At 36.1% G+C, this 27,872-nt stretch overlaps 2 protein-coding genes across 14 annotated transcripts in view; both read left to right on the plus strand.

The window, feature by feature from the left end:
• The window catches only part of LOC143893518 (uncharacterized), a 77,443-nt gene that overhangs the window by 19,975 nt on the left and 29,596 nt on the right, over window positions 1–27,872 (plus strand). For 7 of the 10 annotated variants that reach the window (XM_077399003.1, XM_077399002.1, XM_077399009.1 and 4 more), the window contains exon 7: window positions 14,378–14,656. The exons of 1 other annotated variant lie outside the window; for it this stretch is intronic. In XM_077399003.1, coding sequence (XP_077255129.1) covers window positions 14,378–14,656 — 279 coding nt within the window. The remainder of the gene's footprint in view (window positions 1–14,377; window positions 14,657–27,872) is intronic. 2 more of the 10 variants (XM_077399008.1, XM_077399010.1) reach the window with 1 other exon arrangement.
• On the plus strand, window positions 902–3,953 carry LOC143893519 (uncharacterized). 4 transcript variants are annotated; one of them, XM_077399015.1, is made up of 3 exons: window positions 902–2,605; window positions 2,726–2,977; window positions 3,685–3,953. In XM_077399015.1, the coding sequence occupies exon 1, from the start codon at window positions 1,189–1,191 to the stop codon at window positions 2,104–2,106; it is 918 nt and encodes a 305-aa protein (XP_077255141.1). In that variant the 5' UTR covers window positions 902–1,188; the 3' UTR covers window positions 2,107–2,605; window positions 2,726–2,977; window positions 3,685–3,953. The 4 variants fall into 4 exon arrangements, with proteins under 4 accessions (XP_077255141.1, XP_077255138.1, XP_077255139.1 ...); XM_077399012.1 differs by having other exon boundaries at window positions 902–2,977; XM_077399013.1 differs by having other exon boundaries at window positions 902–2,977; window positions 3,694–3,953.

Genomic DNA, 27,872 nt, shown 5'->3' on the forward strand with positions numbered 1-27,872 from the left:
TATTTGTAATTATCAAAAAATAATGTATCTGTAAGTAGAGAGAATAGAAGTAAAGAATATACTGTAGTAGTATTTATTAATGCTTCACCTTCTGGTGCTTACATAGCAGTTTAGCCTGCCAGACTTTACACAACTATACATTTGTCAAATCCTGTTTCCGGTTTTTACATTTTGCTGTTACGATTCTGCTTATAAACTATTCGAACAATACATATATTATGAATTTTTACATTTGAACTCTTTTCTTTCTCCATTTCTAATCTTATCTCTTTCAAACCTTTCATCCATCCATACCCTGCTTCATAGTCACTCAGCATATCTCTCTCTCTCGAGGAGAGAGAAGAGATTAAGAGAGCGAGAGGAGAGAATGCGAGAGAGATATGTAAGCTCAAGCAGAGAGAGGAGAAAGACAAGCGACACAACCACAGAGCAAGAGAAAAGCTAAAGGAAAGAGAGAAAAGAAGAAACGTAAAGACGCAAGCAGAGAAAACGAGCAAAGAGCATAGAAAAGAGAGGGCGAAAGAGCGAAGAGGCAGGAAAGTATAAAGCCGAGAAACAAGTAACACGCGCAAGAGAAACAGCGCAGAGCAGACAAAACGAGAACAAAACAAGACAAGCACAAACGAACGCAGCAAAGAGCAAAAGCGGAGAGAGAAAGGGATCCAGAAGAGAAAACGAAAGGAAAGAGACAAGGCACGTAAAGAACCGAGAAAAGAGAAAAAGATAGAACGAGAGAAAAGAAGAGACAAGAAAGACAGACGAGAGATGAGAAGAGACGAGATCGAGATCTGAATATCTCTCAGATGAACGCTACGAGTAACTTAGCGTCTCTCTCTACTTCTCTCTCTCTCTCTCTCTCTCTCTCTCTCTCTCTCTCTCTCTCTCTCTCTCTCAGCAGAAGCAGACGTGTGAAACATCGCTCCGTAAAAGTGTTCATTTTTGAGTGGTTTAGAAGTGAGGGAGAGTGTTAAAAAGTTGTGTAACGAATATTTGCATAGACCGGAGGTAGCCATGAGTGTTATCTAGCCGGAATATGTTGATACATAGACACGAGAACTGCATTTCGTACAGAGGTCATCGAAGCCTCGTACGACAGGTAGACATCAGCGGCGAACACAAAACGCTGACGTGTGAAAGTGACGTGTTAAAGTGACAAGTCAATTAACTGTCTCTGCCGATATCAACAGAATGAACGAGGAATACGCCGAGTATCGATGCTCGGCATGTAAGAAGGCGATAAAAACGGAGGTGATCGCATGCAAATCCTGTGCTAAACTTTTTTACCATCCAGGTTGTGTATCTAAGCACAAAATTTATGATAAAAACCGCGAATTGGTGTCGTGTCCTGGCCCATTCGAGAAATTCATTATTAGTGATGGTGATAAAGTAGTTGATATAAATAAAGCAGCGGCCTTGACAGGAAGAACAACGGTACTTGCAAAAATGAGTCCGGCGGCAAGCAGCGGGAATAAAGTAGCAGGCACGAGTGGAGCAGGGGATATCAATAGAAAAATAGAGATGCTGGTAAGAGCAGTAAAAGAATTAAAAGATGAGACAGCATGTAAAAAGGAGATCAAGTCAATGATAAAAGTAATAGTTCGTGAGGAAATGGAAGGCATTAAACAGGAATTAGAAAAATTAAGAAAAATGTGGATGCAAGGGGCATATGGACCATCTGGTAAAGCGTCAAGAAAATATAGCGACGTGATTAAAGACAGGAAGGAGGAAAATATTTTGATTATAAAACCTAAAGTACAACAAGACAGTGAAATTACGAAGAAAATAATTAAAGATAAAATTAATATAACCAAGATGGAAATAGGAATTACCAAATTAAGAAAGGGAAGTAAAGGGACAGTGATCTTAGGATATGAGACGGAAGAAGAGAAGGATAAGCTAAAGACGACGGTACAAACGGCAATGGGCGAGGAGGTCAAGGTCTCTGAGCCACAGAAGAGGAAACCAAAGATTAAAATAATTAATGTTGGTGGAGAAGAAATGAAAATGGAGGATGATAAACTGATAGACACAATCAAGAAGCAGAATAGAATTGGCGAAGAATCTTGTTTTGCACCTAGTGAAGAAAATATTAAGAGGAAAAAATAAGGATACTGAGCAAGGATCCGTAATAATTGAAGTGGATGAAAGCACTCATAAATCACTAATAAACAGAGGAAAAATAAATTTAGGATGGCAAAAATGTCCGATCTTTAATTACATTAGTGTTAGAAAATGTTTTAAATGCTGGGAATATTATCATATTGCCAAGAATTGCACGAGGCAGGAAACATGCTATAAATGTGCAGGAACGAATGTACAACGGCAAAGAAGAGGTGTGTAAACTGTACCTTTAAAAATCAGACGTACAACTTGAAGATAAATGTTGAACACGAGGCGCTGGATTCGGAATGTCCGACATTTAAAAAGTATTGGAGGAAGAGAAAAAAAGAGCCGGCTGGGAAGATGCAAAATCAAGAGACACGGTAGTGTCTCGCGCCAAGTACGCGCGAAGCGAGACGCACCGTGACTCTTTTACGCGAACGTATGAGTTGCGAGTATCCGAGATTTTGAGATCTCAATAACGAGTGAACGGATCAACTTCTAAGTAGGTTCGATCGATAGCTTGGGGTTTGATTTATAAATAAGAGTCTTTTTTTTTCGTTACGTGCCCTACGAGCGAAGATATTGCAATGCAAAGACCAAATGTGGAAAATTTTTTTTTAAGAAACGTCCACGTCGGACAAAAATGGCGGCTGGTGTGTCACTTTCCCATTTTTGACACGAGAGTGCACTCGTGCACTGTCGCAGTGCGTGACAGTTTTTTACAACCTAGAAAAGGATAAGTGTTAAGTGTGTGATAGTCGTGACCGTTGCCGCGTCGTGACAGATAGTGAAATATATATAAGTATTGACCGTAAAGAGCTGATGCCGAGAGATCTTTAAGAAGGAAGGTGTATCTACAAAATCGTACAAACACGTACGTATATGTTGCCTTGTAAAAGTTGTCAAACTGTATGTTTACGCGAGCGTTACTTCTGTAGTAACTTACGATAATTTATGCCGGGATTACGATGAATTTAACGTAACGGGACGCGACGGACGCGAAGTAACGTAACGTGAACTTAAGAAATTACGATCGCCGTAATTTAAAGATAACCTTAATCTTAACCTTCTATTCATACCAAGCTGTCAAATCATTTCTGAAATGCACGCTGCTTCAAGTTTACGTTACGTTACTTCGCGTCCGTCGCGTCCCGTTACGTTAAATTCATCGTAATCCCGGCATTACTCGTTTACGCGGGATGAATTATCATAAGTTGCTACAGAATCTCCATTTACGTGGAGGAATTATCGTATAAGTTACTACGGAAGTAAAACGCTCGCGTAAACATAGTATACGTGACAGATAGTGTGTGTGTGTGTGTGTGTCTGTGTGTGTGTGTGTACTACGTTTACGCGAGTGTTACTTCTGTAGTAACTTACGATAATTCACTCGTTTACGCGGAGTAAATTATCGTAAGTTACTACAAAATCCCGTTTACGCGAAGGAATTATCGTAAGTTACTACAGAAGTAACGTTCGCGTAAACGTAGTGTGTGTGTGTGTGTGTGTGTGTGTGTGTGTGTGTGTGTGTGTAATTAAAATTATTTATATTTATATTATACATGTATATAATTTATTTAGTATTTATAGGATGATCTCTCTCTCGGCAGCAGGACGAGAAAAGCGGAAAAGCGACAACAATATTTCGACAGATTCGATAGATCGTATAGATGACATGCCCTTTTTAGAAGAGGATGCGTAACACTACAAAACGCATGATATCAGTACAAAATTACCTTTTTCAAAAAAGGTAAAAAAGGGCGCCAAGTACACGCGTGGTTGTTACCTCGAAAAAAAACCCAAGTGGTAGTATCATTAATTTTATTCAAAAATAAATAAAATCTATTCTAACCTAGGTGGTAGTAGCTTTATTAATTTTAAACAAAATTATTAAATTATAAAATAAAAATATTTAATTAAAATAAAATAAATAAATTTTTCTTGTAAAAAACTTGGCGCTGCTTTTTTAGAACCTTAAAATAAAATAAAATAAAATAAATAAATTTTTCTTGTAAAAAACTTGGCGCTGCTTTTTTAGAACCTTAAAAAAGCAGCGCCAAGTTTTTTACAAGAAAAATTTATTTATTTTATTTTAATTAAATATTTTTATTTTATAATTTAATAATTTTGTTTAAAAATTAATAAAGCTACTACCACCTAGGTTAGAATAGATTTTATTTATTTTTGAATAAAATTAATGATACTACCACTTGGGTTTTTTTTCGAGGTAACAACCACGCGTGTACTTGGCGCCCTTTTTTACCTTTTTTGAAAAAGGTAATTTTGTACTGATAGCAACTACAGGGAGAAGCGGAATTACTCTGATATACAAATGCGCAAAGCTTCTTGGCGCATAAGGATGAAATTCAACATCAGATTATGAAGATGGTGAATCCTGCGATTCTAGCGTTATCCGAGACTAGATTGACTGTAGAAATTGAGGATAGTGAAGTCAATGTACCGGGGTATAGTATAGTTAAATGTGATGCTGAAAATAGAAACACAGGAGGAGTACTATATATATATATATATATATATATATATATATATATATATATATATATGTTAAGGATGATATTAAATTTAAAATAGTTGATAAGAAAAAGATAGTGTCAAATTGTTGGTGCGTGGTGGTAGAAATAAGAGAGAATTTGTATAAAGGTATGATAGCAGTAGTGTATCATTCGCCGAGTGCGTCAAATGGCGATTTTGTGAGATTTTTGGAAGATACGGTTGAAGATCTAATAATAAAGTATGACTGTATAGTGCTAGGGGACTTTAATATAGATATAATGGTAGATTCATTTTACACAAAGAAATTATTAACGGTAATGCAAAACCTAGGGATGAGGCAATACGTTGATTGTCCAACGAGAGTTACAAAAGATAGTCGAACAATTATTTAATTGTCGAAATAGACTTAATTTTTTCGAATAAAAAAATAAAGGTACAAGTGAATGAGAAACCGAAAATAACGGACCATGCATGGCTAAAAGTAAAATCTAATATGAATAAAAAGAGAAATAAATATAAAGAATTTAGAGTCAAAGATTATAGTAAATTTAATGTAGATGAATTTCTTAGAATAATGGAAGAAAGAACTGAGCAAGATCAAGGGCTAGATATAAGTATAAGGGCGGAGAGATTTGTCAATAGTATAGTAAGTGTAATGGATACTGTAGCACCTAAGAAAAAGTTTAAGATTCCGAAAATATGGGAAGGAAAAATATGGTATTCAGATGAAATTAGAATGGCAGCAGATAGAAGGGATGAGGCTCACAGTAGAGCAATAAGCTCAGGTAAAAAACAGGACTGGGGATTTTTCAAGAATGAAAAAAATGCAGTAGTTAAACTTATTAGGGCAAAAAAGAAAGAATATTATGAGAATATGATAGATAATAATAGGAGTGATCCTACAAAAATGTGGAAAACTTTGAAAGAATTAATTAAAGGTGAGCAAAGGGGTTCAGAGAACATCGATAATGTAGATTTTGAAATATTAGAAGACATAGAAGAATGCAATATAGCTGATAAATTTAATATATATTATGTAAAAAGTATTAGCAACATTGTGCAATCTATTAGTAATAATTAAGGTGATAGAAGGCACAGGTAGGAGACCTATTTATGTAATCGAGAATAAGGGAATTATGGAAAATTTTGAGCCAATTAGTGCATGTGATCTGGAACAAATTGTTAGGGAACTACCACGAAAGAACGGAACAGAGGAAGAGATAAATAGTGATATACTGAAAATGGTGCTACCTGTGATAAAAGATGAGTTTGTAGGGGTAATAAATGATTTGCTTAGGACAGGTAAATTTCCAGAAGGATGGAAAACATCCACGATAATACCGATACCAAAAGTAAACAAACCAAAAAAAGCGAGCGAGTATAGACCGATCAATATGTTATCGATATATGAAAAAGTATTAGAGTTAGTTGTAAAAAAACAGTTAGAAAATTTCTAGAAGACAATAATGAAATAATAACCGAATACCAATCGGGATTTAGGAAACAGCAGTCGTGTGAGACAGCAACTTAAAGTTTTATCGAGGAATGGAAGTTGATAATTGAGGAGAAAAAAATGGTGGGGGTGTTATTCCTGGATCTTAGGAGAGCGTTTGAGACAATAGATAGGGTAAGATTAGTGGAAAAATTATATCAGTATGAAATAATAGGATTGGTACTGGAATGGATAATATCGTATTTAAGTAATAGAAAGCAACAAGTTAGATTCAATGATATATGTTTTAAAATAATTGAGACAGTATATGGCGTGCCACAGGGATCAGTATTAGAACTTCTATGGTTTATTTTATATATAAATGATATAGTTAAAGTCTGTCCGGAGGGAAGTATATTTAGATTATTTGCAGATGACACGACCGCAAGTGTAACAGGAGAAAGTTGTGAGGAATTAGAAATAAAACTAAATATGGTGCTCGATATACTTGAAGAATGGATGAATGTGAATATGTTAAAAATGAATGCAGATAAGACCAAATATATGATAGTTAGAAGTATAAGGAAAGAAATAAAAACAGACATAATAGTAAAAAGTTTGGATGGAACTATAATTGAGCGTGTCGAGATAGCGAAACATCTGGGTGTAATGATCGATAGTAAACTCCGTTGGGAGAATCACTGTGATTATATGTTAAAGAAAATAAATAAAAAAGTGAGTTTTCTGAATAGAATAGGAAATGATATATCGGCGTACACTCGATGTACTGTGTATAAGTCTATCATAGCGCCTCACTTTGAATATTGCGCAACGATGTTAATAGGCATGGGTGAGACGCAACTGAATCGACTGCAAATGGCACAAAACCGTGCCATGAGAGTCATACTGCAATGCTCGCGATATACAAAGGTAGAATTGATGCTGCAAACCCTTATGTTTATGAATGTAAGACAGAGGCTAATGTACAATGTATGTATTTTTATTTTTAAGATAGTAAGAGGCATAATGCCAAAACATTTAAGTAATAGGATAGAAATAGTAGGAGATGTGAGTGGACGGCAAACGAGGCAGACTGAGAATATTAGAATTTAATATCGCAGGACGAGAAGCGCACAGAAAAGTATATTTTATGAAGGTTTGAACAGTATAACGCCTTGCCGATAAAAATTAAGCAATGCGAAAGAATTGAACCTTTCAAACGTAGGTTAAGAGAATATATTGTACCTCATGTAGAGGAATTAATTTAACGATATTTTATGTAAAAAATAGCCGAGAAGGTTAATAAAGCTCAATCAATCAATCAATCAATCTCTCTCTCTCTCTCTCTCTCTCTCTCTCTCTCTCTCTCTCTCTCTCTCTCTTTTTCTCTCTCCTCCTTCGCCCTCTTATGCGGCGGTTGCTGCCTCCGAGCGGTCGAGGCTGAGGGTTGCGCGCGGCTCCTCAATCGAGGTGCCGAGGACTACGAGTTTCATAGTCACTCCCGTGGAGGGTTCCCCCGCGAGGTACAAATCGTCGAAGGAAACGAGAGTTGCCCTTCAAAAAGTTATTAAGCCATCTGAGTACAATCTTAAAGTCAACCGTATCTCGTCTGTCAAGAATAACGGGGTGCGTATCGAGGCACATTCAGTCGACCTGCTTAAAATCAAGAACTCCATCGACCTCGAGAGGGTGGGCCTTAGACTGGAGCAGGAGCGTAAAGTCAATCCCAGAATGTTGATCCGTGGAGTTTCGTGCAATATGTCCAGAGAGGAGATTAGGTCGGACTTGATATCTCTGAATCTCGAGAAGGTTGATGAGTCTTCCTTGCGGAGCTGGGTTCGCAGAACTGGGATGAACTGTACCTAACCCCGGATATTGACGTTAAAGTGAGGATCCTCAACGACTTCCTTAGGACTTGTTACAATAAACACGCGCTTTATTGCGTTATATGCCCTAAACATCTTCCTGCGCCGTGGCTCACGCCGGATTTAAGGAAATTGATGAGGGACAGGGACAGGACGAGAAGAGTCTGGAGACGGAATAAAACGGAATCAAATTACGATACTTATAGGCGACTCAGAAATTTGGTTCAGCTCGAGGTACGAAGGGCAAAGACGGAATATTTCCATAAAACTTTTCACGATGCCAAGGAGCCCAACATCTTGTGGAAAAAACTCAAGCACTTTGGCTTTTTGAGATCTAAAGCGCAGCACGATAGACTGGTTTTCACTCCTGAGGAATTGAATGCTTATTTTACGGGTCACGCGAAGGACTCTGATCCAGAAGAGAGCATCGTCTTCGACTTGGGAGAGGTGGCATACAGTGACCAAAAGTTTTATTGGAATAACATCGAACCAGGGGAGATAGTTAGGGCTTTGCAGAGGAGTAATTCGGAGGCTACCGGGAGAGATGAGCTCCCTCGGAGTTTAATCGTCAGAGCATTACCCTGCATCCTTCTTGCATTGACCCACATCTTCAACTACTGTCTCTCTTATGGTGTCTATCCTAGTGTGTGGAGATCAGCTGTTATCTGCCCTATTCCGAAGATGAATCACCCTTGTGAACTGCATGATTACAGGCCAATATCAATACTATGTGCTGTCTCTAAGGCCCTGGAGCGCATAGTGGCCGACCAGATCACGAATTTTCTTGAGGAGAATGATATCCTGGATCTTTTTCAGTCCGCCTATAGGAAGGACTTCTCTACACAGACAGCTTTGATTAGGATTCTGGATGATACAAGACTGGCCGCTAATAAGAGAAAAGTCACCATCGCGGTACTATTTGATTTTTCCAAGGCCTTCGACAATGTTTGTCCTCATCGCCTAATTAAAAAGCTCAGGAGGTTGGGCTTCGCAAACTCAACGTTAAAATGGCTCTGCTCTTATTTGACGGGTAGAGGGCAGGCTGTTCGTGATCCTTCTGGAATGTCCTCCGACCGACCTGTTCACCGAGGGGTACCCCAGGGCTCTGTGCTGGGGCCCCTTTTCTTCTTATTATACCTACTCGACTTCAGCGGGATATTAAAACACTGTAAATATCAATTTTATGCGGACGATCTTGTAATTTATTTGCATTCCAGCCTGGCTTTCTTGCCGATGCGATTGCTAGGATAAACGAGGACATAAAGAGAGTTGTGCAGTGGGCTACTGAAAATGGGCTTAAAATTAATCCTAAGAAAACGCAAGCGATTATTGTGGGGACGCTGCGTTATATTAGTAGTCTGGAGAGTGACGCGTTACCATCCATCTATGTAAATGACTCCATAATACCTTTTTCGGACTCAGTTGAATATCTGGGTGTTACATTAACCTGTTCGCTGTCGTGGGAAAGGCAGATCTCGAAAACAATAACGAGAGTTAACTCGGCGTTGTATCAACTGAAGCTTTGCAAGCATCTCCTACCGCTTCCTCTTCGCATCATGCTGATCTCGGCCCTGATTGTACCTATACTTGACTACGGCTGCACGATCCTAACTAACATCACGGGCGAACAAAATCTTCGCTTGCAGAGATTTTATTTTCCAGGCCAAGTGGAACGAACATATAACGCCTTACTTCGACAGACTTGGTTGGCTTAAGATCAGTTTCCGACGCTTGTACTTCGTGGGGAGCCTAACTTTTTCGGTGCTAGCGAAGAAAAAACCCGAGGTCATTTTTTCAAACTTCGTGTTCAAACATGACAGAGTCACGCGTGAAATAAGGGCTCCGCTCGGTACCTTGATCCTTCCGCAGTGTCGCACAGAGTTCTACAAGCGTTCCTTCTGTAGCTCTGCCGCGGAACTGTGGAACGGCATACCTCCGGACATACGCAATGCGTCTTCTTTACCGGTCTTCAAATCAAAACTGTACAACCATCACCTACTTGCAATGTCTGGACGAACCCACGGTTGATACCGATTGTGCGCTTAATGTTGTTTTTTTCTTTCCCTATTTTTAATTTTCTCTTATTTTATTTTACTTTTATATCTTGATAACGAGCGAGTACTGAGTGAGAGAGACAGAGAGCAGAGCGTACGTTGGCAGTGGCCAATAAGAGAGCGTAATGGCGAGAGCCAATGAGCGAGCGAGCGTGATGGTGTGAGTGAGAGCGAGAGAGAGGAGTTGCGAGGGTGGGCAGTGAGTCACGGGAGCTCGAGCGAGACGGTTGAGCGTAGGGCTGAGGCCAAGATACCGAGCGTAAGCGTACGATAGCGAGAACCCCCTGTGTAATTGATCAGATTATTAAAGCCTATTATTAAACTACCCGAGAGTATCTTATTTCACGAGCCGCGACGACATCCTGAGCACTGAGAGTGAAGAGATCGTGTCTGGGCGAATCGACCAACGAGCCCGTTTGGACATACAGAGATTATCGAGAGAATATCGTTATCAATCTTTTCTTTTTTGTTTTTGCGACTACAGTCATATCTGTGTTATATATTATTACACTACGTCTACTTTCTGTACATACGTATGTTTCTACGCTTTAGGGGATGTATCCCAGAGCGTTTGTTTTGTTGTAAGTAAAATAACGATTCAATTTGATTAGATTCTTCTCTCTCTAGAGAGAGCGAGATCTAGAGCGATAGAGAGGATAAGAGCTGAGAGCCGAGAGAGACGATAGAAGAAGAGAGAGAGAGAGAAATAGAGAGATAGAGAAGAGAGAGAAGACGAGAGAGCTACGAGCTAGAGAGCGAGAGAGAGAGAGAGGCTCCGAATATCTCCCTCTCCACGATAAGTCTGGCTGATTCTTCTCTCTCTCTCTCTCTCTCTCTCTCTCTCTCTCTCTCTCTCTCTCTCTCTCTCTCTCAAAAAGAAAGAATATAATGAAAATATGATAGATATTAATAAGGAAAATCCTACGACTATGTGGAAAACTTTAAAAGAAATTATTAGAGGCGAGCCAGTATATGCAAAAGAAATAGAAGATATAGATTTTGAAATATTAGATAACATAGATTATAGTACAACAAGGTGCAATATAGCGGATAAATTTAACTTATATTATATACAGAGTATTAATAGTATAATAAAATCTATAATCGAGGATAAGCCTACACAGGTAAAAGAATTATTTATGCTATAGAAAATATGGAAACTATGGAAAATTTTGAGAATATCACGATAGAACAGCTAGAGAAAATTGTTAAGGGACTGCCACAAAAGAAAGGTACGGAAGAGGGAATAACTAGCGATATATTAAAAGTAACGTTTTGCGTAATAAAAGAGGAATTTGTTGATATAATAAATAACTCTCTGAGAGATGGTTGCTGTCCAGAAAGTTGGAAAACGTCTACAATAATACCGATTCCAAAAGTAGATAAAGCCAAGAAGGCGAGTGAATTTAGGCCTATTAATGTGTTACCTATATTTGAGAAAGTGCTAGAATTAGTAGTAAAAGAGCAAATTGAATTATATTTAGAAAATAATAGTATTATAACTGAACATCAATCGGCTTTAGAAAACACTATTCATGTGAAACAGCGATACAAACTGTTATAGACGAATGGAAACTGATAGTTAGTGAAGGGAGAATGGTGGGGGTAATTTTCATGGATCTGAAGCGAGCGTTTGAAACAGTAGATAGGGAAAGATTACTAGGAAAATTATATCAATATGGAATCAGAGGTAAAGTTCTTGAATGGTTTAATTCATATCTAACGAATAGAACTCAGAAGGTGAGATTTAATAATAAATGGTCAAAATTAATGGCAACGGAATATGGAGTTCCACAGGGATCTGTATTGGGACCTTTGTTATTTATACTTTACATAAATGATATAATCAAAGTCTGTCCAGAAGAGTGTAAGATAAAAATGTTTGCCGATGATACTTTAATATATGTAGAAGGAGAAAGTAGCGCAGAACTAGAAAGGAAAATGAATTCGATGTTTGTTATAGTAGAGAGAGAGAGAGAGAGAGAGAGAGAGAGAGAGAGAGAGAGAGAGAGAGAGAGAAAAGTGGATGAATATAAATAAGTTAAAAATGAATGCAGGGAAAACGAAATATATGATAATTAGAAGTGTAAGAAAAGAGCGAAGAAGTAATATTATGTTGACATGCTTAGATGGAACTGAGATAGAGCGTGTCGAAATGATGAAATACCTAGGTATAATGATTGACGATAGGCTTAGATTTAAAGATCACTGTGATTATATGCTAAAAAAAATAGGAAAAAAAACGAGTTTTCTTAATAGAATAGGTAGTTATATATCGGCTTATACCAGATGCACGATATATAAGACAATCATAGCTCCTTATTTTGAGTATTGTGCAACGTTACTAATTGACATGAGTGAAACGGAGCTAACCAGGCTGCAAAAAGCGCAAAATCGAGCTATGAGAGTCATACTGCAATGCAATAGATATACCAAAGTGGAGCATATGCTGCAAGCGCTGCAGTTTATGTCCATAAGACAGAGGCTATATTATAATGTGTGTACATTTATCTTTAAAGCGGTGAACAACATGTTACCGGAACAATTAAAAGACCGTCTAGAATTAGTGGGAAAGAACACTGATAGGCAAACCAGACAAACCGGCGATATAGCAATAGTGTTTCGTAGGACGAAAAATGCGCAAAAAAGTATTTTCTATGAAAGAGTAAAAATGTATAACGCACTGCCAGCCGAAATTAAAAGATGCGAAGAACTAAAAATGTTCAAACGTGTGCTAAAAGAGTACGTTCTGTTGTATGTATAAATATGTAGTATGTAAAAATAGCTGAGAAAGCTAATAAAGGTCATTCATTCATTCTCTCTCTCAGCCATACTTCTTTTCCAACTCTCCACTTTTTCACATCTCATACTTACATGTCGCATATCTTTGTTTTCTTTCCCGCATAGTCTACATTTTCTCCATTCTTCATTCATTCAATGCATATTCCCTCTTGTCTATTTCCACACCTCATTCTCGCTATTAAGCTTATCTTTTTCTTCACTTTTCTGACCCCATCTTTGATATATCTAGGCAGTCATCTTATTTTGATATTTTTATAATCCTTACACGCTTTTGAGTTTTCAATTTTTTCCGCTCTCTCCTGGATATCTATATACTTCTCTGTCTCTTGACACCATGCAATCAATACCTTTATCTCCTATCCTTATCAGTTCTTCCTCGCTCATGTCGCATCTCTGTATGTACTCTCTTCTCTCTTTACTTTCTGTCAACCAATTTTGTATATCTTCTCTGCTTTCTTCCTGTTTTCTTTCCTTCCAGCATTCTTTTAGAATTACATTTCCGTTATCATTTCTCATCTTCTCTTCATATTTTGCCGCTCTGCATCCCGCTACAATTCTTATCTTCGCTCTTTTCATTTCTTCTCTCACCACATACTCCGGGGTAGATCTTCGTAAACCTAGAATCCACCTTATGTATCTCTCTTGAACTACCTTTACCTCCTTCCTTTCTCTATAACTCCATATCCATGCCATCGCAATTTTTCCTTTCCTTGTTCTATCTTTTATGTGCATCTCGTCATTATTGTTTCTGCATATTTTATACCTTAAGTAATTGATTTCTTTTGTCTCTTCAATTCTCCTATCTCCCCACCATTCTCTCTTTCTCTCTTTGCCGCTTCCCTTCTTGAATACAATTATTTTTTATTTTTCTGTACTTAGCTCTAGTTTCTTTCTTTTTATATACCTGTAGAACACCTTCATCATTATATTTATTATATCTTTATTATTTTCTATATATACAACACAAGAGTACCTACTATATCATCCACATATTCTAGCGACTATATCTTTTCCTTTCCGATCTTCACTTTACCAGGATTTTTCTTCATCTTTTCTTCTATGTCTGAAATATATATATCAAATAATGTCGCGCTAATTGGACATCCCTGCCTCACTCTTTTTACAGCCCAAAATAGTAAAGAATATTGTATATATCTCCATAATAATAAATTTAGAGAAAACAAGATTTAAAGTCTATAATTTCTATGAAAATTTCTAATGCAATTTTTTTTAAACATTAGTATCTTAGGAACTAGTAATAATAGGCATAAAACTTTTTATTATTTTACAATTTAAGTTCTTGGTATATTAGAAAAAGTAAATTAACTTTGTTTTGACAAAAACTGGAGATACGATTCTTTACTTCTGAGGTACAGATATTTTAACAATTATTGCTTTATACAAACATTTTGATTCAAAGAAACGTAAAAGCAAAATGTAAGAAAGTATAACTCATAAAAGATTCGAACATATTTAATCAAGGTTTGAGTCCACTTGGAAGTAATACTCCTGCTTTTCGAAATAATAACATCAGAGAGTTCGAAACAACGCCAACAAATTAGCGTAGAGTTCGGACCTACTTGTAAGATACTTAATCCCATTGCTAGCCTTTACATCCTGACCCACGAGCTGACTCGAAGCTGATAATCAAGAGGACGCGACTGCTTGGTTCGCAGATCCGCGGCGTCGAAGTGGGCATAGTAGTGTTAGTGCTGATAGTCTGGGCGGGCGCGATAGCCCTGTTCTTCAATCGCTGGGGCAAGATACGCATGCTGCTGCCGTACCAGCCCGACTACAAGGAGCAGCTCAAGGTTCCCGGCACCGGCGTGTGCGCGTCCGCAAACTCCGCGTACACGCAGCATCCGACACAGCACGCGTGCTCTCAGGTAACGCATAGGTATACCGCACCCGGTCGACGCGACGGGCAATATCCGTGCCCGTCGCCACGTCGGCGCTCCGCGCGACTTGAACCGCGGAGGCCGAAAAAATCCCCCAACCGATCTATTAATGAACGTTTGATAGGATTTAGAAATTTTCTCCTACTAAAGAAAGAAACAAAAGGGAATAGTATATTGTGCACCAAGGGGCGAAAGTAGCGTTTTTCAGATGAGTGTGAAGTTTGCCGCCCTCGCCTTCAGTTCGGGCGGCAAATCACACGAGTCTGAAAAAGCTTTCGCCCCGAGGTGCACATAATATTTTTCACAATATCTTTACGGAAAGTTCGACTTCCATGCCTAGAGAGAGGCGAGAGTGGTCAATTTCAAGCCAGGGCTTACTTTCCTCCCTAGAGGGCGGAAAGTGGTTACTTTCCTCCTTAAGGAGGAAAGTGGTTACTTTCCACCCGCTATGCCGCCCTGGCGTGAAATTGGCCGCTTTCGCCCCTTTCTACAAGCATGGAAAGTCGAATTTTTTCCGTGGAGGTGTTGTGAAAAAAAAATTACTTTAAGATCCTTTTTTTAGGCAAAATATTTTTCAACATTTTGCGTGAATATTTTGAGAGATGTAACTGAGAATTAAGCGTTGTAACATAAACTGTTTTTTTTTTACGGTAGCTGAAAATTTCTAAATACTATAGTGAGTTTGCCTGAATGTACGATAAGATTTGTTAAAATTGGAGTTTCTCTCTTTGGGAAACTCACACTTAATTGTAGATTACAATAATTAAATGACTTTCTTTCGTAAATCTTACTTTTAGATCTTAAAATACCGGATTACTCTAAAAAGACCTAACATAATTGCTCGGAATTGATTATACAAGGTGTCCCAAAATTCGCGTATGTGGAGTACAAGATGTGATTCCCTATCGCTAAAAAGAACAACTTTTTCCTTTAGCAAAGTTGCATGTAACAAGCGCGCTCTTCAGTCATTCGTATATCTATAGTGACTTCTTTGACTTCTTTCTATATTGTATTGCTTAAAATATAATAAAAGTTAACAAAATAAGATTGTTTTTATTCCTTACGTAATAAATAAATAAAAAAATTGTCTGATTCCGTAGTACCGTCTGAAAATAAAAAAATAAGTAAATAAATAATAATGTGCTTTGTGCACTGAGCGTTCTAGTAAGCAATTGGTTAAGTTTAGTGATAATATTTAACTACAAGTAATTGTGCAATATTTAGAATAATAAAACGCTCAGTACACAAAGCATATATTACTATTTACATTTTTCTTTATTTTCATGCAGATGGTGCTACATGGAATCAGATAATTCTTTTATTTATTTATTACGTAAGAATATAAGCAATAGGTTTATTAACTTTTATTATATTTTAGGCAATACAATACAGAAAAAAGGTCAAGAACTGGATACGAGTGACTGAAAAGTGCGTGCTCGCCTTAAGTGCCACACAGACGAGAGCGCTCATTCGTTAACTTTAACCTGCTCTCTTATTATTTGTCGCACGTAATTTTGCTAAAGGGAAAAAGTTGTTTCTTTTACCATAGAAAATCACGTCTTGTAGTCCACATGCGCAAATTTTAGAACACCCTGTATATTACGAATTTTCCAATACTGTCAGCTAAGAAAAGGGTTTTAGGGAATGTATTAATGTTCTTTTCTAATCTAATTGTAAGACAGAGGTATTTGAAATGTATAATTTTGCGGTATAATAACTTTAAAATATATCGAGGAAGGCAGCGGGGTGGAATATTATATATCTTACAAATGTGGGTCGGTCTTCCGATTTAAATACGAATATATCTTCCGAAAAACACCCGATCGAAAATCGGCCGGACCGACTTGCGCGAGACGCGAATGTGACGAGGGTGCGACACAAGCTCCTGATTTTGCAACAACGAGACCGGATCCGGAGCCGGCGTCAAATGCCTGACATTTTTGTTCCCGTGAAATTCCGTACTCCGCACGATATTGGCACTCTATTATACACATTGGACGGGCGCGATGCAATCGCCATTATGCATGTATGTATGATAGGCTCTTGAGTATTGCGCGTATACGATCGTCGAGCTCGTCGGCAGCGCAAAATTCGAATAATGCCGATATACACGGCCGGGAACGGGCGCGCGGACATAAAGGCGTAAACGTAATGGTGTTTCCGTGAGTTATTAACATACTACGAATTCTGGTTCACTCGCGAAAGTAGGTACAATCGTGTAACGCTCATTCAACCGTACGCATTGCAGCTCGATATGCGAATGACTGGGAAGAACATCTTTTAAATATTTCCGTCATAAATACCATTCCCCACTCCGAATTTTAACGCGTAGTCTTAGACGAAAAATTGCCTGAAGACTATTATATAGCTTGAAGCTCCGTTAACGAATAGAGAAGACCGCAAAGTTAAATATTAAATTACGCTAGAATATTACGTATGATGTTTGGAAGGTAAAGTTATGTCGATAATTACAGTATGCAAGCCACATGTTAATTTATTGTACAAAAGAGATCGATTTAACAGTAGATTTTTTTTATATTTTGCTTTGTGATTAAAATTATTTTATATAAAATAATTATATATAATTTATATAAAATACTTATATAAAATAAGTAAAATTATGAGGATAAAGATAACAACTGAATAAGATTAATTGGATAAAATTGGGAAAAATGCTGCTCAAAGAAGAAAAATTAATTTTGTTTAAATGAATATGTATGGAACCATATAGTATATAAATGAATATATATATAAAGGATACAGGAGAAAAACGATCAAAGTTTACTTTTTGTCGAAATTGATCATGCTTTCTTGTGGCATTTTCAATTTTCAAGAGAACCTTCATAATTCTTCTTTGTTTTGATCAAGAACTGTTACAATTTATTGGAAATAATGCCGAAAAATATACCATGTGGGGAAAAAAACGATCATAATTCATGCACTTGTGAGGAAGAACCATTGTAGAGTCCAACATAACACTAAGTAAACACAAAGGCTGCGTTCCGATATTTACTAAATTTTGTACTAATTTTTTCAATAACTTCCTAAAATATTTGATGTCTTAAAACTTAAAATTGCTTTTTCCTCAAAATTACTCCGGACGGACATTGATCGTTTTTCCCTGTACTTTTCATATATTTTTTAATTAAAAATTTAATTTTTTTAATTAAAAAATTTAATTTTTATCAAAAATATAATTTTAATTAAATTTTGTTAATTTAGTTATTTTTTTAATTTAATTAATTTTCGCATATGTCTCATAAATAGCATAAATGTATTATTTTATGTAAAATATTTTATATGAAAATGTAATCACACAATTCTGTTTAAGATCACTATTTATTTTATTGTTTGGACTAATGGAAACAACGATTATTTCAATATTTAGTCATTAACAATTGTTTTAGCAGAATATGGTTATAAATTAAAATGTTAACAAATTAATCTTTAGTTAATGTAAATATTTACTGTTTCTCACTTAAAAAATTGCTTTTTGCAATTTTAACAATATTAACAATTTTATCTTTAATTATATTTTTCGATTATCGAAGTTGTTAATATTACCTGGCATACATAACAATGAATTAATTATCAAAGAAAATCAATAACAAGTAATCTAAAGAAAGTATCATCAAAACGCGCATCAATTGACTACTTCATATTGTTAATCTTTCTATTCTTTTTTTTCTTAATTTTGTTAAGGAGGTTCGATGGCTTCATCGGAGGGAGTAGTGGGACGCGGGGGTTCTGGAAACAGCGCACTAGCGTTTGAAGTAGTGGGAATGAAGGGGATTGCTCTGATTGGTCGCCGCGTGCGTATAATGCGTGCTGCTGTTCACGTCGTTCACGACCGTGGCAGTCTAGCAGACGAAAAATCAAGCACGTTATGCTTTAATAATTAATTTTTCTACGAAATGTGCGGTAACCTTCCCCTTTCTTTCGCTCATTTATTTGTAAATTATTAAGTTACATGTGCATATTTTTCTTTCCTTATCATTTGCATTTTTTCTTGCACTTATTTCATTCTGAAGGTATATGCAATATACCATTTCCCATAAAAACCTATGTTAAAAATGCAGCCAGTTTCATGAAATTTTAATATGTTGTTTTGAAATGCAAAATAGAATTATGTGAATTTTTGGGGAATTTTTTGCCGCCCCGTTTTGAAAAAAATCTAATCCAAAAATTGTACTTTTTAAGTTTTTGGAGTAGATTTTTTTCAAAACGGGACGGTGAAAAATTCCTTAAAAATTCACATATTTCTATTTTGCATTCCAGAACAACATATTAAAATTTCATAAAACTCTCTGCGTTTTGTCGTAGCCATCGAACTTCCTTAATTTTGTTGTTCTTTTTTTATTTGGTTAATATGCGCGTAAAATACGTATTTTATAAACGCTATATAAGAGGTAATTTAAGCAAATACATTGCAGCGCACGTAACGTAAAATACAATACCTACAGTAAAAAAAATCGGATTTCTCTGAAACGTTCCAATAGCTGATACGTTAATTAAATAAATTTAATTACGAGGTTTGTGCGCAGAAAACTGTCTCTGTCATAATTTTTTTTAACGCTTTTATAACGTAGTTACACCAGTAACTTAACCTGAATTAAATAAATGTTAATTTTTTTTAGACGAATTAATTAAAATTTTTTCAAGGTTATCATTCAATCGTTTGAGATAGATTCCAAATGATCCAAGAAACATATTTACTAGAATGCGAAATCTATCAGTTTATGCTGACGTAGGTGTTTGCATTTAATAGGGATGCGAGCTGTGTTTGATCAGCGCAGCTTGTCACAATAAATGAACAGCAAATCGCTGACGGGCAAAGTTTATCGACTATTAAACTAACTTGATACCCGTTTGAAGCGGTTCGATGTGGGGCTCGGTTTTTGCTCGATTTGTAGATTAGGTACGCGATTCGCGGCGAACAGTTTGTTATGCGTAACAAAGGGCTCGCACGGGTCGGGTTTGACGTCACGGTAGAATTACGAAACGTAAAAGGTCAAGACAAGGTAATTATTCAAAACCCCCGCACGCCAACGTATACCGCCGGCCATTAATCCGCCTGCACAATCCGCGTGTCTGTGCGGCAGTGAAAAACGAGGATCTATAATAATTTTTATTTTAGTCGCGCGCGAAAGAGAGAAGCTGAAGAAACTCCAGATATCGATTTCGTTGTTCTCCCAGCGGAACTACGTGATCTAACCCCTGGCAGTGAATAATTGTTGTAAAGAAAAAAGAACCGGGATGAACGTTTCGCTCGCGCTTCACATCGCTGTCGGATTTTTTGTTTTGTACGTTGTTTAAAGTCGAATGCGATTATCTCGACAAGTTCGTCATACCAAACACGTTCCGTATATATTCTTTTTTTACTGTTGCTTTTGTGCAAGCGCAATTTTCGATAAATGTTTTAAGGAGAGATATACACCTAGCATGGTTTAAAAAATCGATTTTTTTGCATTTTCTTGAAGCTTGAGGTCTCAAGAATATCTGGTTAAAATTGCAAGTCAATATCTCGATAAATAACGAAGTTACAGCCGAGAGAGTGAACCGTCTCCGAGAGCGCGCCGCGTGCCGCCATGTTTTGTGGCCGAGCCGAGCATTGCCAAAAACGGTGTTAGATTCCATCAAACTAATTTACGAACACCTCAGCAATGACAAATTGTTGGAACGCTGTGTTGGCGGATACACACAAAACAGCAATGAGAGCTTCAACCAACTTATTTGGAAGATAGCTCCAAAAACGATGCACAGCGGGGCCAAAATCGTTAACATTGCTGCATTTCTTGCAACATGCACGTTCAACAATGGTGTCACGTCATTGTTAGAAATCATGAACGTGTTAGGAATATCGGTCGGATCGGGCGCGCACTTGTACGCTGCGCAAGAAGACGAAACTCGCATAGCGAAAGCCGAGCTGCAAGCGCAAAAACAAACTAAAGAAGGTCGAATACGGCGCCGACAACAAAATTTAGAAAATATGAACATTCCGTTGACCGCAGAAGACTTACACTATGGAGCTAGTATCGATGATTCCATGTAAGTTGACAAATTTCATGATTTATTCATTCCCAAATTTTCAAACGCGTTTTTCTCAAAACCACGTTTTTCAAATCGGTACTCAAAATTTCTCGAAAACCAATGAACCGATTGCCTTGACTTTTTTTGTGGTTATTCTATACATCATTATCTAGTACTTGTCATAAGATTTTTTTTTCGTTGCTTAGTTTTTGTTTTATAGGCAAAATAATAACTAATTTTGGTCGTTGGTATGAGTGTGTATAAGGTATATTATAAACCAAGTCCATTTCTTGGCTTTTGTTAGCTGAAATTAAATAAATCTATCTAACTAATTTTTGGTCGAAAAATCGCTATGTTATGTTCAAACGTCCGCCATTTTGTCATAAATCGATATTTTCAAAATCGGCTATGACAAGTAGTAGATTATAGTATCTAATTTAATAATCTTTTTGGTTTTTTTGTTTCAAATGATTTTTGAAAAAACGCCAGTGGGTACCGTTTACCCGGATTTTTTTACGGCGCTTCAAAGATTATACCACAACCTCGTCAATTTTTGATTTTTTTAAATAAAAAAAATTCGACATATTCTTGAATGTGTATACTTTTAGATAGAAAAACTCCCAATCCAAAATTTCAAATTGTTTTCCTTAAAAAAATTCACAAAAATGACCTTTTTTCCGGCCTCGTGTATCTCTCCCCTTAATACATTGAAGCGTTTTAGAGATCCATACTTTTTTTATTGTTGTTTTGTTATCCGAAATGTGCGTAAATGTGCGTTCAGGTTTTTGTTATTTCCGCTCACGATTTCTAAACGCAAAAGCGTTTTATAAATTCCAAACTTATTATCGCTGATGCTATCTATACACACAATTTGGATTACTAATATCGCTCGCGGTCTTCCTTCTCCGGTAACTTTCCCATTTGCCGCAGTTTCAAAGCTGCTCGATTTATTAATTCGGTAAAACTAAAAGTTCGGTAAATATATAGGAGCGCGATAAAAATGTACCGCGTCAATTTACTACGTGCTTCGCGTTTGTAGTACGCACATGTCCATATACCGCCCGAGAACTTGTACATTAATTAGCAATTACGAGTGTACCCAAACATGTGGCTAATACGTAAAACGGCAAATCAAATATACATAGCTTTTGTTGAGTTTGGCATTGAGCAGTTGTCGTTACACTATAATGTAGTACGATCGAAAGTTTAGTGACATTGGCTTCTGTGGCACCTGTCAAGCTTCGAACGCAATTAACAGGTATTATCAAGTATTTGAACGTTGGTGCGCCTAGATTTCATCTGGTAGCTGCAATATCGCGGTTAACGCATTATCCGTTAATAAGTGAACAACGTTGCCATATGATATACATATAGTACTGGTCAAAAGTACTGTATCACTTAAGGAAAGGGAAGTTATTACTTTAATAAAGGACTTTAATAAAGAAAGACGTACATAAATGTTATAAAATTTTATTTTGGTACTATTATTTTATTCTTTGATAGGAATATTTTGAACAAAAAAACAAAGATCTAATTTAATTGACGTTGAATAATTATCGTCAGGTCACACCACTAATAATTAATGATAATTATTCAAGTATCGTCAATGATAATTATTTAACGTCAATTAAATCATTAAGATCTTTATTTTTTCTCAAAGTATTAATTTCTATCAAAGGATAAAATAACAGTACTAATAAAATAAAATTTTATAACATTTTATTTATCTAAATAATTTGATTGCGTTGTTTCATATTATCTTAAACGATAATATAAAACAACGCAATAAAATTATTAAAAACTTTGTTTTTCCCAAAGTATTCCTATTAAAGCGTAAAATAAATAACAATACCTACTAAAATAAAGTTTTATAACATTTATGTACGTCTTTCTTCAAGTAACGACTTTCCTTTCCATAAGTGATGCAATACTTTTGACTTGTACTGTATACATGATTAAGGTAATAAATGCCTGCGTATTACGCAAATCAAATGCTAATTGGATATGACAGGCGCGATCTAATCGCCGTGAGTTATAATTTCAAAAATGAACTGTAACGCGATCTTCAGTTGCGCTAAAAAGACAACTGCATAAATAGCTATTTAATTTGACAGCATTCTGTCTAAATTCGAAGCGACGAATTAGAAGAGACTCGCGAATGAATGATAAATGAGACTCGACGCTCGCGAGATTCGTGTCAATCGTGTCTAATAAATAATACTCGATTATCTCGTTTCTCCGGTCGCGATGTGGATATTATAAAGGGGATTTTTGTGATGAGTTTAGCAACGTAACGATGTAATCGTAAACGTTACCGTTGTAACAATTGGTTGTTCAATAAGGTACTTTGGTTTTTATGTAGAAACGAGCGGCTATATCTATATAATTATCTTCGATATTATACATTTCGTCCTTTCACATGCTGCATTTTCGCGAAAACCATCTATCGGGCGGTCTTCGCTTTTCTTAAAAAAAAGTGAAAATTTTGCTAATATGATTTCCACAAAAAATCACTTATGAGCTAATAACAACCATTATTCTATACACACGTACGCGGTAACATTGTACGATATATATTAGGCTATACATATATAGATATGTGTATAGGCGAGTTACATCTTGTCGAGAATTATGAAAGGAACAAAGGGCGCTTGTCTGTTTTTGGGGTAAAAATATTATTAAGTATTCTCCATAAATTCTAATTTTAGTAATAACTAATTAAATCATTGCAGTTGATGCAATTACATTTTTTCAGTCAAAATATATTGATTGGAACTCGTTGGAACTCACAAGAGCGAGGGACTTTTGAAAATGCTTCAATTAGCCTGATATTAAGGTTTGAAGATGTTACCGTGTATGTGAAAATCAACTACACCAGAGAAAGATTTATGGTCAATTTAGTGCTTTAAATCCTTGAAGAATTTATGCGTAGATTAATTTATGAAATATTTGTAATTATTTTCATAGTGCAGAGTTATTAATAAAGTTTTGTTTACAGTGCAGCAACATCTGCATCTCTTACAGTACCAAATTATTGAACAAACGTGATTATATTTTATTATGTAACGGATTGAGAAAGAAACGCCCAGAAACTAAATTGACAATCGATAAATCTTTCTTCTCGTTACATTAAGTGTTAAACTCAAGCTAATTGAAGAGCGTAGCGTTAAATAACCCAGTAGCGAGAAGTCGAGCAGAGTAACGAAGCTTATTAGCGTAGACATCCACATCCCTCGAGTAGTCCACGTTAGTCGCATAAATTACGTAGCTGTAGTCAGTAAGACTAATAATTGATAATCACAATTAACGCAATTTTTTAATTCTGTTGATATCTCTTCTGTTCTTCTCTTCTGTCTCCACGTCGTTTCTTCGGATTGACTGCACGAAAATTCGCGAATAACGACTGGCGCCACGTACGATTACCGGTACTCTCCCACACTGTTCTGCGCTACGTGTGTGCCCTCTCCCCCGACCACCCCCTCACGCGTCACATTTGGTGGATCTTACACGGTCACGAAAAACAAAACAAAAAAATCCGAAAAACCGACAAACGATATAAAAAAAAATTGAATAATGCGATACCGCACGAAACGAAACCGACGAACGAAAACGACGAAAGGTAATGACAACATTGTCGGATATGGTGATGCAGTGCGGGGGCGGGGGCTGCTGCGTCCTGGAGCAGTGCTTTCAGTATCCCAGAAGAGCCCGAGAGCCCCGGGACTGCGGCTGCCAATTCGCTCTACTCCACAGGGTGGACATCGCGTGACCATCGGTACATGTCTTAAAAATTTCAATTTTATTTTCTTGTGGCCCTACCTATACCATGCTGGAGAAAAACCTCGGCTGTACCGAGGCTCTCACTTTGTCTTTCTACTACTTTCTGTCTCTCTTTCACTCTCACACATATCTATTTTCTTGTGTTTGTGTGACCTACCCCGTCTCTCTGTCTATACATCTTCTTGTCTCACTTTTTGAACCCCTACTCGTACTTTATCATTTTCGTTTCGGCATCGGACGGGAAAATTGAAAGCCTATTTAACCATTAACGATTCTCCGTCTATTTTAGGGATTCACGAAACTTTTGTCGTTTAGAATACTTATAATTGTAATTAAGATAATAGATTTATCTTAATTTTATCTTCTTTTCTTAAGGAAATGGATTTTTATTTTAATTCTATCACTATAAAATTATAAAAAACTTGTAAGAAATTGAGTTTCGAGAAGAAAAAAGAGCAATACATAAATCTATATACAGAGGGTATTTCCTAAATACAATAAAGTGCAAAAAAATGAAGGGAAAATTTCGTGGCTTATTTTAGAAAGAAAAGATCTTATAAACATACACTTTAAACTGCTTTATTTTTAAAATACAGAGTGTCAAAGATGCACGCCTCTGGTGAATCTAAAAATGTTTTATCGATACTAGAAAAAATGGTTCTTAATACCACATGTATATATACATACCAAATTTAAATAAAATATATTTTAACGTTTTCCAAATTTTCGAAATTTTTATACATTTTTCACAACTTTGACACCCTGTATTTTAAAAACGAAGTAGTTCAAAGAACATGTTTATAGGACTTTTTCTTCTTCACATAAGCCACAGAATATTCTCTTTTATTTTATGTACTTACTTAAGAAACACCCTGTATAGATATAAATAAGGCAATATAGCCTCTACTAAAGCGGGTTTGTTAATCGTAAAACAGTAAATTTTATATATATATATATATATATATATATATATATATAACATATATATATATGTAATATGTATACACAATAATTTTGCTATTTGTTGCGTCGATAATTTTTGCGATAATCCAAGCTTTCTAAATTGTAACTTTTTTACATAATAAGTGATTGTATTTTTACAAGATATATATTATATATATATACATATATAACATATATATTGTTCTCTTGCGATTATTTTACATTATACCTCCATATATATAAGTTTCCTTAATATATTCATTATTTTTTAAGTAGCATGATTATTTTCTTACGAGAATCACTATTACATTGTAAAATTGTCATTGTTAATTATTAACTATTAGGCAATATTTTCATCCATTCTTGAGAGAAGTTTCCACCAGGAATTTAGCCACGTAATGAGCAATTCACACGTGTAGAAAATGGTGGGTTTGCATCGTCAAACTTATCTTGCAGTAACGTAATTATCGAATATTTCACTTTGTATTTTTTTGCATTTTAAATTTAAAAAAAATTAAGCTTTATATCATAATACGTTGATAAGCGAACGCGAACTTTTCCATTTTTTTTCCTTTTTCATTTTTATACAAGTTATAACACCATGATATCAAATGAACGAAGATAAATTACGCAGAAATAGAATTTTGTGTGCATATGTGTGTGTGTGTAGCGCGGTAAAAATAAGCGTATGTAGCGCGGTAAAAATAAGTTCGCTAAGTATAATCTCATTATACTGCATATACACGCTTCTTTCACTTCCGTTCTCGCAATCAATGAGGAAACCAAAGTAAAAAAAGAAGGCCGAGAAATCGTCTCACGAGACGAAGGCGTATTTCTTGCCGGTGAGTCGAGGCTTGCCAACTTTTTTTGCGTGGGTATTTTATCGATTATTGCTGACAAGATACAGAATACAGAAACTCGAAATGAGTTTCGTGAGAAAAAAACGTGTTCGAATTATACGATCAGTATCTTATATGTTTTTCAAAAAAATTAAACGTCCTATTCTTAAAGAAAATACCGCATCTAAGTTACCGCGGCACGTTCTTGTAAAATTAATACTGTAAGTTATTTATTTCGATTACTTCCGAAACTCACAATCAGTCGGAAAGTCACGTTTTGATTAAACTCTTCTTCCACAGAAATTCAATTAGAAACAACATATATAACAATACATATATTGTATAAATGCTAATAAAAAAGCGTTACAGGAAATGATAGCTTTTTTTACAATTTTACTTATGCTATCCGTATTATCAAATTTACATGTCATATCTACTTTTGCGGAAAAGCTGGGATAAGAGACGGCAGAAGCATAACTTTCTCTAACTTCGCAGCTCTGAGTTTTAATGAATCCCGCTTAAAACCGATGTTCACTTTCATATACTTTGTCGACTGCAAATAAGCTTCATTTCTTTCGGGTATTAGATAGAAAGCTTTGACTGACATGAGGGATCGGGCTCCGGTCAATTTGTGTAACTCAGAAAGCTGCTGTTGACTTTGTGCTCGCCACTGTAATGAGAAAGCGCTTTTTGCGACCGCTTTGGAGCGCATATAAATCTTATGAAAATGCATAAAGAGAGGAAGAGAAGAGGGGAGAGGGGGGAGAGAGAGAGAAAGAGAGAGAGAGAGGAAGGAAGGGAGGGAGAGAGGGAGAAAGAGAAAACATGCTTCAGAGTTGGCAAGTCTTGTCCCGGGAGTTCTTTTATAAAAAAGAAAAAGAAAAGATTAATTGTTAATTTAAAAGAAAGTCAATCTAACTCGGTCTGACGTTAATTATGTTTAACCCCTTGACTGTCAATGACAGAAATATCCGCAAAAATAAAACTAGCCAAAAGTGCTCATGACGAAAATATCTGCACATTAAAAAAAATACTTATACCAGAACAATTAGAATAGGATACAATATTTTTATGTTTTTGGAGTCGTTAAATACAATTTAAAGTTAAAATTGCGAAATTTAAAATGGCCGATCCAATATGGCGGACCAAAAATGCAAAAAATTATTTGATTTGCATTAATTTAAAATTTTTAATTTTGAATTAAAAAACAGCGGCTTCAAGAAACACTCAATACAAATTTTTATGCGAATTGAACGAGTTTTTGGATCTTTGAACACCCATTTTGAATATTGAGATTTTAGCCTCAGATTTAGATTTAGTGACTCAAAAAACCCCCAGAAAATATTCTTTTTCTAATTTAACTCTTTTGTCAAAAGCATTTTTGGCCTGCAAACATTTTTTTGCCTAACAACCAAAGGGTTAATATATTATTTGCATTATTTTTGCACATGTGTTATGGTCAAAGGACGGAGCGCGGTTACTCCTCAGTTTGACTGGTCGAGCCTGAGCCTGAGCCTCGAAACATTTTTGTATTTCGGCCTTTGACTAGTGCGTTTTTAGTCAATCCTAGGAGACACTAAATCAACCGGTCAAAGATAGAAACTAAAATAATC

This window comes from Temnothorax americanus, unplaced genomic scaffold (assembly GCF_048541705.1).
Source record: "Temnothorax americanus isolate GAGA-0224 unplaced genomic scaffold, ASM4854170v1 Scaffold120, whole genome shotgun sequence".
In the NCBI taxonomy this organism is placed as follows: domain Eukaryota; kingdom Metazoa; phylum Arthropoda; class Insecta; order Hymenoptera; family Formicidae; genus Temnothorax; species Temnothorax americanus.